General features: G+C 34.0%; 1 protein-coding gene across 2 annotated transcripts in view; it reads right to left on the bottom strand.

Moving 5' to 3' along the window:
- The window catches only part of Rsbn1 (round spermatid basic protein 1), a 49,353-nt gene that overhangs the window by 8,785 nt on the left and 26,765 nt on the right, over positions 1 to 13,803 (bottom strand). For both annotated transcript variants that reach the window (XM_027940260.2, XM_071618214.1), the window contains 2 exons: positions 5,282 to 5,419; positions 4,826 to 4,968 (listed from right to left, as the gene is read on the bottom strand). In XM_027940260.2, the coding sequence (XP_027796061.2) occupies positions 4,826 to 4,968; positions 5,282 to 5,419 (281 nt within the window). The remainder of the gene's footprint in view (positions 1 to 4,825; positions 4,969 to 5,281; positions 5,420 to 13,803) is intronic.

Here is a 13,803-nt window from a genome sequence, read left to right on the forward strand (position 1 = left end):
ACATTGAATAAGTCACGTAAGCATTACCCGATATCTGAAGATAGCAGATTGATAAAGACCAAAATAAAAATGTTAAAATTTTAAAATTCAAAAGAAAAGTTAGAAGACAAAAAATCAAGTAAATGTTCCCAAATCAAAAGGAAAAGGTAACAAGAAAAATAATCCAATCAGGAGATCTATTATTCAGCTAACAGTTTCAGGGAAAGGGGGCGGGGGATTACCAAAGCAATTAAGCAAGAAAAATTCCCAGAAAGGAAAAGAGACACGAATCTTTAAATTTAAGGGCCTACTAAACAATAAAAAGCATGATTCAAAAAGAAAAAGAAAAATGAAGAATAAGAATGAAAGACCCAAACCAACATGCACTGAAATATATCAGACTGCCAGTGGTAGAAGATGCTGTAAACTTTCAGACAAGAAAAAAGAATACATTACCCAGAAAAGAACAAAAATTACACAGATGATTAAACCTATAAAGAAAAATATAGCCTATGGACTCCAACTAAACTAACAATCACGTTTAATGACAAAAAAAATTTTTTTCAAATATATAACAACTCAGAATACCCTCCTTTTCTTAGAATATTACTTGATAATACTTTCAAACAAGTAAAGGAAATGAACCACAGATTACTGCAGGAAGGATGATGACCACAGATTAATGCAGGAAAGCATTAAATGGAATTCCTAGGTTGATACTTGTGAAACAGGCCTTTCACACTGATGTAGGAGAACACAGACCTCCAAAAGATTTTCATATAAAAAAATCAATGTGTTTATTTGGAAGCTAAAAAAATGTTGATTTCACAGTTGAAAGAATAATAATATAGGTCACCAGAGGTGAAAAGAAGGGAGAGATTAGAAAATGGGTACAATCAGTTGGATAGGAAGAATAAATTCTAGTGTTCTACATCACAGAAGGGTAAAACTACAGTTCACAAATATTTATATACTTCAAAATAACTAGAGGAGTTCAAAGGTTGTCAACACAAAGAAATGATAAGAATTTGAGGAACTAGAAATGCTAATTAGGCCCATTTGATCATGACATATCATTTACATGTTTAGAATTATCACACTGTATATTTATAGGCAATTATGTGCCAATTAAAAATTTTTTAAAAAACTAAACTGATGTGTAAGAACAGATAGCATATGACAAAAATTCTGAAAATGTCTTGAGGACATATAAACAAAAGCAAGGTAAGTAATAACACCCTCAAAAAAAAAAAGTTATTTAAGAAAGTTAAATAGATGAGAAAGTCATTGTGGTTCCTGAAGAAAGTTAAGCATCTTAGCCTGCAGACTAGAAGATACCTCAGATACAGTTAAGTGTATGCCCTCTGTCAAATCCGACGCTAAGGGAAATCAGAACAATAAAAATATTTTAAAATATGAACTACATAAAAAAACAAATAGTGGCATGATTCTGAATACCTAGATTCTTTTTTTTTTTTTTTGGCGGGGGTGGGGGGGAATACCGTGAATTGAACCCAGGGGCACTTAACTACTAAGCCATATCCCCAGCCCTTTTTTAATATTTTATTTAGAGACAGGGTCTCACTAAGCTGCTTAGGGCCTTGCTAAATTGCTGAGGCTGGCTTTGAACTCTCGATCCTCCTGCCTCAGGCTCCTGGGCCACTGGGATTATAGGCAAATGGCTGAATACCTAGATTCTGAAAGAAAGATTATTCTGCATATTCTTCCTTTGAATGAAAATATAACACGGGAACATTTGATTAATTAATTTTGAGCCCACTTGGATCTGCAGTAAATATATCTACCCATAATATCATAATTGCCACTTACTTGTTTTCCAATTCTACTTATTATTTTAAAACAGAATGATTCTACCTCAGCAATGTATGTAAGTAGAGTTAACAGAAAGAAGTTGGGAGGAAGGGGGTAAAGCAGGGGTCATCTTACTATTCAGAACAACTCAAAGGAAGAAATATCCATGTACCAAAGAGTCAACACCAGACAGGGCCTTTCAAGAGGGGGAAAAAAAGAAAAGGAGTAAAAAAATGCATTATAAATAAATGGGTTTTGCCTATAGTAAAAATACATTTGCCTTTGGGAAGGAAAGATGGGCAAGATTTTTCATTATAAGCCCTACTATTCTATTTAATTTCTTTACAACTCTAAGCATACATTTCTTTAATTATAGCATTCATAAATCAAAATATCTTCATGGGCAATGCCCTTGATAACTAGGCAGTTTTTCACTATTTTTAGCAACAAGAAATTTTAATTACAATACACAAAAAGACAAAGTTGGTATTTACACTCCAATTCATTCATCCTAATTCAAAGTGTTTTTGAATGCTTCACTTAAGAATACTTAATCCCGGGCTGGGGATGTGGCTCAAGCGGTAGCGCGCTCGCCTGGCATGCGTGCGGCCCGGGTTCGATCCTCAGCACCACACACAAACAAAGATGTTGTGCCCGCCGATAACTAAAAATAAATAAATAAATAAATATTAAAAAAAAAAAAGAATACTTAATCCCAATAGAGGTAAAATCTGATGGTAGCTTAGATTAGTGAAGAAACAATATATTATTAATGATGTTGGTCCAGCTGCCTAATTATTCCTCTATATGGAAGCCAATTCTAGGTAGATTAAATATTAAATATTAGAGGAAAGCCTTTCTTAAGCCTACTATTACAGGAAACCTCAGAGAAAAAGATTCATAATGCCGACTATATAAAAACAAAATTTTTGAGGGTAAGGGGAAAAAAAACTGAAGTTAAAAGAAAAAAACTTGCAATGATAAAACAAAAAGGTTCATAGTCATAATATACACAGAATTTTTACAAAAAACAAACAATAAAGAAAAACACATCAATAAAAATGTAGATAAAGGAAGGGGAGGGAAGGGAAGGGGCATAGGAGTAGGAAAGACGGTGGAATGCAATGGTCATCATTACCGTAAGTACATGTATAAAGACATGAAGGATGTGACTCTACTTTGTGTACAACCAGAGATATGAAAAACTGTACTCTATATGTGTAATATAAATTGTGTAATATGCATTCTGTTGTCATATATAACAAATTAAAATTTTTAGAAATGTAAAGGAAATTAAAAGGGAATCATCAAGAAAGAAATAACAAAGAAAAATAAACTGAAATGAGACAATTTTGTTTGATCATGTCAACAAAGTTAAAAAAAAAAAAGAAATTAGTAGGGGATGTGCAGAAAATGATACTGTCTTACTATACGGATAGGAATATAAATTGGTACACTTCTGGAAATCCACTAGAAATGTGTATACTTTGAAGCCTTTAGAAATTTCTACTAAGAAAACAAACATACATATGCACAAAGATACATATTTATCAACTACCATCAACCTATCCATCTTTAATCGGTGGTATGTTATACATGTTTAACATCTGGCTGTGGGGAGGGGAAGGTGGCTGATTAGTAGATGATTTGCTAATTTTTTTGTATAAACACTCCCAACATGGTCAATCTCCAGGCTTTAATATAATAGCATTCCATGTAGAATCAGGAGGTGATGCCCCCATGAACAGGTATAAACTGGCTCTGGCACAAAAGTAATGTTTGTCAAGATACTATTTATACTGAAAAGTCGGAAGCAATTTATAATGAAGAAGAATTAGTTAAATAAATCCTGATTAACTGCTAGGTTTTACCACACTTCTACTCTGTACTCATAGTTTTGTACAAAATATTTTCATGTACCTTGTTATTGTATTCTTCTATACTTAGCTCAAGTATCATTCTCCAGTGGTTTAAATTAAGGTTTAAACTAGTTCATTAAAATTTACTTTGGGGCCCCTATTTTGAGTTGCTACTTCCATAGTATAAGCAGATATAAATCACTTTCAGTCTTATTAAATAAGACTTTTCAAAGCACTAGAATGAATTAATCTACATTTGTAGATACACAAAATACCATTAGCACAATATGAATTATCAAAGCTCTATATTACAGCACATTATTAGTTTCATTCAGCAAATACTGATTAGTTACTATCTATCATGAGGACAGAGATGAATAAAACAGTCCCTGTACTGGAGCTCAATATTTAGCATTAAAAAAATATATATAGGGGCTGGGGATGTGGCTCAAGCGGTAGCGCGCTTGCTTGGCATGCGTGCGGCCCGGGTTCCATCCTCAGCACCACATACAAAGATGTTGTGTATGCCGAAAACTGAAAAATAAATATTGAAATTCTTTCTCCCTCTCTCTCTCTCTAAAAAAATAAAAAAGATTTATTTAAAAAAAAAAAAATATATATATATATAAATAGATCATTATTGAATAGAATGTTGCAGGCGCACTGAGAAGGCCCCAATTAATTGTCTAAAGGAACAAAGAAAAGCTTTACAAAGGAGGTAACATCTAAGTTGTTTTGAAACTTATTAAGAGTTTGCTGGTAGAAAGGAAGATGTGGTAAGGGATGTGATTCTAAGTGAGTACAAAAAGTATTGAAGGGCCATGGTTTGAAAACTGGATTTACTATGGCTAAAGAAGACTTGAGAAGCAGATACTGAAGTACCACTGGGGCTAGATTATGAAAGATGTTTGTATATCACACTAAAGAGTTTGATCTTTTATCCTGCAGACAGGACCTGGGTTTGAAGAAAAGAAGTAAAAATTAGTTGTTTAGGATGCCGCCTCATGCTGATGACTGGATACAGAGAGAGTGGATTAAGGAACTCACCATTAGATTTACTTAAATAATCCAGACAAGTGGTTTTCAAACTGTGCTTAGGTCTCAATCATTTTATAAGCAACCAACTAAAACAAAAAAAAAGTAGTTTTGCTTATTTGAGAAAAATAAATGTTTACCGTCTTCTTTTGAAGGGTGACTTTGGCATATCTGCTGTAGGGATCATCTGTTCTCCTGGCCTTACCCACATTATAGGCCCATCATCACTCTGGGACCTACATTGTAGTCGGAGGCTGGAAAGTGTACCCCAGGGCAAAGTCATCTAGAAATCAGATGAATGAATCACATTCTTAAAAATTTTACACCATTTATAGGGTAAATATCTCTCACCCAGACAAAAATTCTAAAAAGCTTTTTTTTTGCACATGATATAATGTTCGTTACATAGTAATTTATATAAATTTATATAAAAGAAAATAAGTATGTTCTACTAGTATTTTTTAAACATTTCTATCCAAAACACTGCATAAAATTTAATTTTAATAGGCAAGGTTTTATTTTTAATAGACGCGGTTAACTTTAAAGTGTTCACCTAAGTAATGATCAGAACTTTAATAATTTGAATTAATACTCACTTTCAGAAATGGTGATTCTTCTAACATATCAAGGAACTCTGGGAAATAATCACCAACTTCTTCATCTACTGCTCCAACAAGACTTATCTGTCGCATAGGACCTGCCCGGTAGGTGCCACAGCAGTATGTCCTGTTGACCTGAGATAAAACAAAAGGAGGATGGAAGAAAAAGACTGAAGTGCACTACAATTAGAGAATGAGAATAGGGTATTGTTTTTAATATTACTATTTCTTCTACATACTAAGAATATATTCTTAGATAAAAATTAGTTATTGAGAGGCAGCCAAGCACACTGACAAATACGCTAGAATGATATGTGCCATAAATAAATTTCAATGTGCAAGTTAACCTATAGTTTCAAAGAAATATGGAGACATTCAGAAAACATTTTCTAAGATGATTGTTGAACTGTAAAAACCACTTTACAGTGTGATCTTGGTGAAATTGTGAAAATAAATAATGAAATTTAAAATTAAAATTAGTGAAATTAAAATAAAATAGTGAAATTCAAATAAATAAATAGTAAAATTGGCAGGGAAGGGAAAAAAAGACCATGCTCAGATTAATCTTCCATATTCTTTATGTATTCTCTAGTTCCAAAGTCTTCACTTCAGGCCAGGTACCAGGATGACTTTACCAAATTCAGTCTCCCATTACTTCCTTATGTCAGGCAGACTGATCTTTTTTCTCCACTCAACTTATGAAAAGCTTATTTGTATCTCCAGTGAGTTTCCTCTTGAATCTGCCCAACTTGAAACGTTCCGTTTTCTGTCAACCCAAATCTTAACCATCTTTCAAAGATCAGTTCAAGGTTTTTCCCCCCACAGAAATCTTCCTCATCACCCTCTATTATCCTCCCCTTTTCTAAAGTCTGTTACCTGCAAGCACATACACATTTTCTCTGTATAAATTAAGAACCCTTTGCAAAGCCAGGCACAGTGGTTCATGCCTATAATCCCAGTGGCTTGGGAGGCTGAGATAGGAGGATCCTGAGTTCAAAGCCAGTCTTAGCAAGGACCAGGCACTAAGTTAAGCAACTAGTGAGACCCTGTCTCTAAATAAAATACAAAATAGAGCTGGAGATGTGGCTCAGTGGTTGAGTGCCCCTGAGTTCAATGATATATGTATATATATATATATTTATATATATACATATATCATTCTTGCAACAAGAATTTCAGATCTTTTGAGTTTTGGAATATTTACATAGAATTTACCAAAAGAGCATCCTTAATACAAAAATTCAAAATCCGCAATGCTCCAAAATCTGAAAATTTTGAGTGTTGGACTAGAAAGGCTTCAACCTGTATCAACCCTCAAGTGAATTTAAGGCATATCCTACACAAATTTGGCCATAGCCTATCTAGCATTTAAATAGAATCAATCAATTGATTTTAGACAATCTGATATCATTCCTGTGCATAGAGATGGACTAGATTTTAAATGTTGAATTCTAAACCAGAATTTTCACCTCAGATCAGTTACCTAGCATTTTCTACTTCAATTAAGATGTAGGTTAGGGCTGGGGATGTGGCTCAAGCGGTAACTCGCTCGCCTGGCATGCATGCAGCCCAGGTTCGATCCTCAGCACCACATACAAACAAAGATGTTGTGTCCGCCGAAAACTAAAAAAAAATAAATATTAAAAAATTCTCTCTCTCTCTCTCTTAAAAAAAAAACTGCAAGAACTTGCATCAGTAAATTAAATGTTCAAGTGGAACTTGGTGAAGAAACAGGCGGAATAATAAAAAGATATCCATTTAAAAAAAAAAAGATGTAGATTAAACTGAAAAGCCTAATACATAGCTGTGCTTTTTATAAGCTGGGTCTCTAATGAATATTCAAAATGATTTTAAGAATCGATTGTTAACTGTTTTAAATGCCACCTATTTTGCCTTAATAGAAAGCAGTTTGCATAAATGATCATTTAGTATTTCTTACAATAATTCTTCACCATTAGTTTTTGAGCACTCCCTCTTTTTTTCCATAGATAATTTAACATCACCTGCACTTATACACAGAAAAAGGGGCCTTAGCTCTTGTTTTTCAACTAGTGGAAGTTTCACTAGTTTTTTAATTGGTGCACTATAATTATTCATAATAATGGGATTTATTATGCCATTACTCAGACATGCACATAACTTCATTAATTTCATTCTCCAGTACCTTCCTTTTCCCCTCTTTTCCTCTCTACCCCTGATCTGATTGACTTACTCTATAGTGGAGGTTTCTTAAATTCTAATAAATCCTTCCACCAAGATCACTTTAGGTGATCTTCAACCTAAACCACTCAGGCCAGAATTACCTTGCATATAATTCACACACACACACACACCTTTTTTTTTTTTTTTTGCACTTCTGGGAATCAAACCCAGAGATTTATGTATGCTAGGTAACAATTTAGCATTGAGGTACATCCCTATCCCTTACCTTGCATTTATTTGTATGCATTTATCTTCTGTAGGTCTATATGATCACAATGCTAAGATATGTCAGGGGAGGCAGCACAGGAAAGAAGATCATCATGGTGTATAGACATAGGAAGAGGGAAAAGGGAAGATTTTCTAATCATTATTCTAACTCTCTAAGCCAAGCACTCTGCAACAACTAAAGCAGATTTAATCTTCAGTATCAGTTTAAGGAATTATATGTTTTCAGGGGTAACAAGAAATATCAGTCCCTACCAAACACCATTCCAACTACTCCCACATAGCAGAAACTCCTTTACAAAGAAAGGATTTCAATCTATATAGGGCAGTGGCATTTTATAAGAGCAATGCCCTAAAAACCTATCACACTTCAAAGCTCCTTAAGACCAACCCTGAAAAAGTACATTTCCATGTGGCAGTTTTCAATTTACTTGGCCTGCTAGCTTTTAAATTATGCTACTTTTAATACATTATTAATTCAAAGAAATTCATATCACTTTAAATTTTGCAAAGAGAGTGAATTCATATTTTTATATCACACTACTTCAAGTTTACCTAATTCAAATACCACTAAATTCAACAGCACTGAACTTGAAGACAACTTTAAAAAAGAAGACTTCTAGAATAATTAATATGTAACAGGAATAAATATAAAGCATCTTTTCCTATTTGGAAAGAGAAAAAAAGTAAACCTAAAGCAGGGCATAGGGAAAAAAAGAAGGAAAAAAAAGAGGATATAACACAAAAGATAAAAAGCTTCTATGACTTCATAATTTTGTCAAGGCCAACAAGTTTATTTTCATCTACGCATAAGAAAATCTTCTTAAACTGGGCTTGGTGACACATACCTGTAATCCCAGCTACAGGGGAAGCTGAGTAGGAGGTTCAAAATTTGGAGGCCAGCCTCAGCAATTTAGGGAGACACTGTCTCAGAATAATAAAACAAATAGGGGTAGGGATATAGCTCAATGGTAAAACCCCACTTGGTTCAATCTCCAGTACTGTCCCCCCAAAAAACAAACAAAAAAACCCCTCATCTTAAAAAGCCTCTTCAGGTTCAAACATTTGTGTGAATACCAAAGCTGAGTACATGAGTACCAAAGATTAAGAATGATTAACAGTGTTAAATTTTTATTTAATGGCAAAAGATATTTACTTTATTTATCAAGTGAATAAATGTTCTACAAAACACCAAGACTCGATTTTGAGAGATGCAATGTACCAGGCCTATTTGGAAAACTGTAGCTAAGTTAACCTAGCTAGACAAAGTCCTTCCCGCTTTCATTACTTTACACTAAATTAAACCTATGGCTTTCCTTTGCCTGTGCATCAGTCCCCTCTTGTTCTCAAGGTTTATCCCTCTAATAAACACTTTCATATTCTATCCTAGTCCTTTCACCACCCCTACCTCTAAACCCCAAACCTAAAATACTCCAGAACAGTTCTGGACCTTTCCATTTAATAAACCAGTAAATCCCTTTTATCATTTAAACCCAACTTTTAAATTGAATATTGTACAACTTGCTTGAGACACCTTTTCCACATCAGAATCCTACTTCTGTAATATGTGTCTCTATTCCCTGTCTGTTCTACCTCACTTTCCTATTCATTCTTCATATCCTTGCAATCAGGCTTCTGCTCATGCCTGTTCACTAAAACAAATCACTAATGATCTCCTCACAGTCAAATTCAAGAAATGCTTTTTAGTCTTTCTTTTTTTGACTTCCCTTTCAGACTTCATCCTCTCCAAAATGCGGTTGTTCCAGAGTTGGCCTATTTCTTATTCAACATATTATCTGTGGGTGGTTTCAATTATAATACAGATTTAACTACCACCTGTACCCTGCTACATTCCATATCTATTTCTATAAATTAAAACTGTTCCTCAGAGTCAGACTTTTACATACAACTGCCTCTTGGACAGCCCACAGACATGCTCAAATTCAATACCTAAAAAACTGAGCTCATTTTCTTATAAGGTTCCCCCTTCACGCCACATCTTTTATCCCTTCTGTATTTGCTTCACCAGTTAGTGAGAATCATTTTCAAGTTCCCAAGCTAGGAATTTACAAGCCCTTCTTCCTCATGCCTTAAATATAAAAATCTATCCTTTTAAATCTGCAGTAACATTACCTTAATTCAGGAAATAATCATTTCTCACCTAACTGCAAAAGCCTCTTAACCAGTATCCTTGTTTCAGGATTCTTACAGTCAACATACCACCTACAAGTATCTCTATAGGGAAAATATTTTGCCATTCAACTTTCCTGTTCTTTAGTAGTACCGTATTACCTACAACATCAACACTCAAAATCTTTTTCATGGCTGGCAAAGTCTTCCTAGTCTATTATTTAAAAACAAAGCAAAACAAAACAAAACTGCCATATTTGCCACATTCTAAACAGATATTTCCACATTCTTAATAATCTGGATTGCCTCCACAACCTTTCACGTGTTATTGTCCACCTTTATAACTTCTATTTATCTTTGAAGGTGATTAGCAGATTAAAGAGAATAAAGTAATCAAAATAAGGCTTTATGTTTAAAAACATAAAAATACATTAAAAATTTATAGGATCTGACAAGTTTGATTTGGAGTTACTGCTAGTTTTTTTTTTTTTTTTTTTTTTTTTTTAAGGACAAGAGGCACAGACTTTAGGGTTATCTACAAAGCATCATTTTTAAAACGAGTATGACCTGAGGAAAAGAATATAGAGAAACAAAGGATCAAGAACAGCACTAAAGGGAAAATGGATATTTGAGACAAGATCTTCTTTGTTAGCTAATGAAACTGTGAGAGATGGGTGAAGTTAGGAACCTGAACTCCAGCTAGAAAGAAGGTTGAAGCAGGAGGATCACTTAAAGCCCAAGAGTTGGATAACAATCTTGTCAACAGAGTAACACCCTATAAGAAGAAAAAGAAAGAAGAACTGGCAGACTAGGAAGGCATTAATTCCCCAGAAGGAATTTTCACTAAATAATTAGGTTAAAGGAAGTTAACGAATGATTTCTAAGGGAACACATATTATTGATTTAGACCAGGTGTTGGTAAACTACAATGCAAAGACCAAATTCAGGACCGCCAAAATATTGCTGGAACACAGTTATACCCGTTCACTTAATGAAAATCATTTTCAAGTTCCCAAGCTAAGAATTTACAAGCCCTTCTTCCTCATCCCCTTCCCATTTCATAAACCCATTCACTTACAATACAATGGCAGTTAAGTCATAAGTACTTGTGAGAGAGAAATTTTGGCCCCTAGAGGGTAAATATTTATTATATTCCTTTATAGAAAAAGTTTGCCAACCTCCAATTTAAACTACTCAGAAAAGAAATCAGGCAATATATTTTAATATAAACTTTGTGAAAGAGAATAATATGTATTATTTACTAGAAAAAATCCGTAATACAAAATGTCTAATATGTATATGATAAAAAATATTTGTTGAACTTATATATACCAAGGCTAGAAATGAAGTAACCAACTATTAAACTCTGACAAAAAAAAGGAGGAAAAGCTGTTGATCAATAATGTCTGTCACTTGTATTACAACTTTTATTAATGTAAATGTTTGTGATATTAATAATTAGCAACACAAGATAGAATATGAACAACATTTATGACCACAAATTCAACATGTACCAACTGTGTGCAATTGATGCCAAACAAGCAAGCTACTAATTATCCCTAAGTATTCCATCCTTCTTCCTTGTAGTGAGAGAACTTCCTGGGTGTATGGCCAATTGCTACAGCCTCTGTCAGCTAAGTATAGACTGTGACTAAGTTCTGACCAATAGGATATTACTATAAGTATCATAGGCAATTTCCAGAGCATGTCTTTAATAAGTAAAAGGCTTGCCTTCCACTTCCTCTTTCTCTCTTTTTACAGATGAAATACAGAGTGATGGAGAGCGAGGCTCAACCATGCACATTACACCACCAGCAAGAACAGCAAAACTTAAAGGAAACTAGAATATTGGAGGACATCATGGAATTAGAGTTGCTTACCTCTGAATTGTTAAACTATTTTTCTGCCACTGTATATGGGGGTCTCCTTGTTATGATGGGTTTGCCTATATCTTAAATACTTTTTTTAGGAAATATTATTCATCACACAAATGATATCTGGAGTATTATCTCCTAATCTGGGCTAACAAGAAATCTGTAACTATGACACACCCAACAGAAAATAATGAAGGTGATTAGGGATTTACATATCATACAAATTGGAAGAAAAGTACAAGAAACTAAAAGTATTTCAAAATATTTAATTTGAAAAGATTAAAGAAGGAAACATGACAGTCTTCAAATATTTGGAGCCTGCTATGATTTGTCGCCCAAAGGTTCATGTGCAGCTTGGTCTTACACTGTGGTCAGGTCAAGTGGAAAGTAATTAGGTCATTGGAGGCAGGACCCTCAGAAGAGATTACCACAGTCCTCACAGGATTCAAGAGGGCTGTTGTAAGGGAGTCTGGCACCTCTTCTGAACCTCTCTTCTGCATTACTGTTCACCACTCTCATACAAGTTCTCACAACTGTGATGCCATCCACCATGAGGCCCACACTGGAGCTGAGCAAATAGATACTGGTGCTGTGCTCTTGAACTACAGCACTGTGAGCTATTTTAAATATCTTTTTTTATAAAGTACCCAAATTCAGGTATTTTTGTTATAACAACACAAATCTGACTAAAAGAGTCTTTATCACAAAGAGATTTATATAACCTTAAACAAAAGAGTTATATAGAAAGAGGAACCATTCATTCAATATAATTTTATATGCTTGAGACTGTCCTCAACAAAGTCTAGTAGGGAGGGGCAGACACTAAAGTGCTTTTAGAGGTAATAGATAAAGAACAAATTTAGAGACAAACAAAATCTACTGTTATTTTTTCTAAGGTCAAAAAGAAAGCTAACAATAGTAAACAGAAAACAAAAGAGAAAAAAGATGAGACTTGGCAAATGAGCTGTGATTGGACTATGAAGAGCCTTGAAGACCACATTAAGGATTCCGGACAGTCACTAAAGGGATTGAAGAAAGATAAAGAATGTTATCTAATTTGCCTTTTAAATTTTTGTGGGTTTTTTTGTTTGTTTTAAAGATGGGCCTAACTCTGTTGCCCATGCTGTTCTTTAACCCCAGGTTCAAGTGATCCTTGTTCTCAAGAGATGCATGGAAGAAAAAGAGAACAGTGAGGAGAGTTTTATAATTTTCCAAATCAGGACAGACAAGCTAAACTAATAGCAGTAGAATGGTTTTTAAAAAGAAAAACAAACAAACAAAAAAAAGACATTTAAAAAGTTTCTGAGTGATAAAATTCTCAGGATTTGCAAAGACCGGATATGATAAAGAAGAAAAAAGAGTATCAAAAATGACTACCAATTATGCCATTTGCAAACATACAGAGAAACTACTCTTCTGGAAGAGGACCAGGTTTGAGAAGAGAGATGCTATCTTCCATTTTGGACACCATGAGCTTGAATGAATAATGGCTCCCAAAGTGTACACGTCCTAACCCCTAGAACCTGGGCATGTTACCTTATAGCAAAAGGAGCTTGGCAAATGTGAACAAATGAAGAATCTTGAAATGGGGAGTTTTGCCTGGATTATCTTTAATAGAATTACAGATGTCCTTATAAGACTGTGGCAGAGGGAGATTTGACTAGAGCAGAGAAGGAAGAAGAGTGAAATGCTGAATTTTGAAGATGCACGAAGGAGCCACAATAAATATAGACTAAAAAGGCAAAATATAGATTTTCCCTCAGGGACTTCAGAATTGTAAGGGACTAAATTTGTGCTGTTTTAAACCAGAGTTTGTAGAACAAGAACCAGTTCTTCTCTAGCACATCTCAAACACTTTTGTAGATATATCAAGAGACTATTGTTTTTATTGTAGTGAGTTTATTAGAAGTTCAAAATTTTTTCTGTTTCACATCTATTAATATAAAATGAAATGAAGTTTCTTTTAATTTAAAAGAGTTTCTATCCCATGAACCCATTTTTTTTTTAAAAATATGTATTTATTTTTCCAGTTTCACATTTGCATTTTAAAAAGATGCTTTTTTTTAAGCAAGGAGTTTTAATTGTGAT

The sequence above is a fragment of the Marmota flaviventris genome, chromosome 10 (genome assembly GCF_047511675.1).
Source record: "Marmota flaviventris isolate mMarFla1 chromosome 10, mMarFla1.hap1, whole genome shotgun sequence".
NCBI lineage: Eukaryota > Metazoa > Chordata > Mammalia > Rodentia > Sciuridae > Marmota > Marmota flaviventris.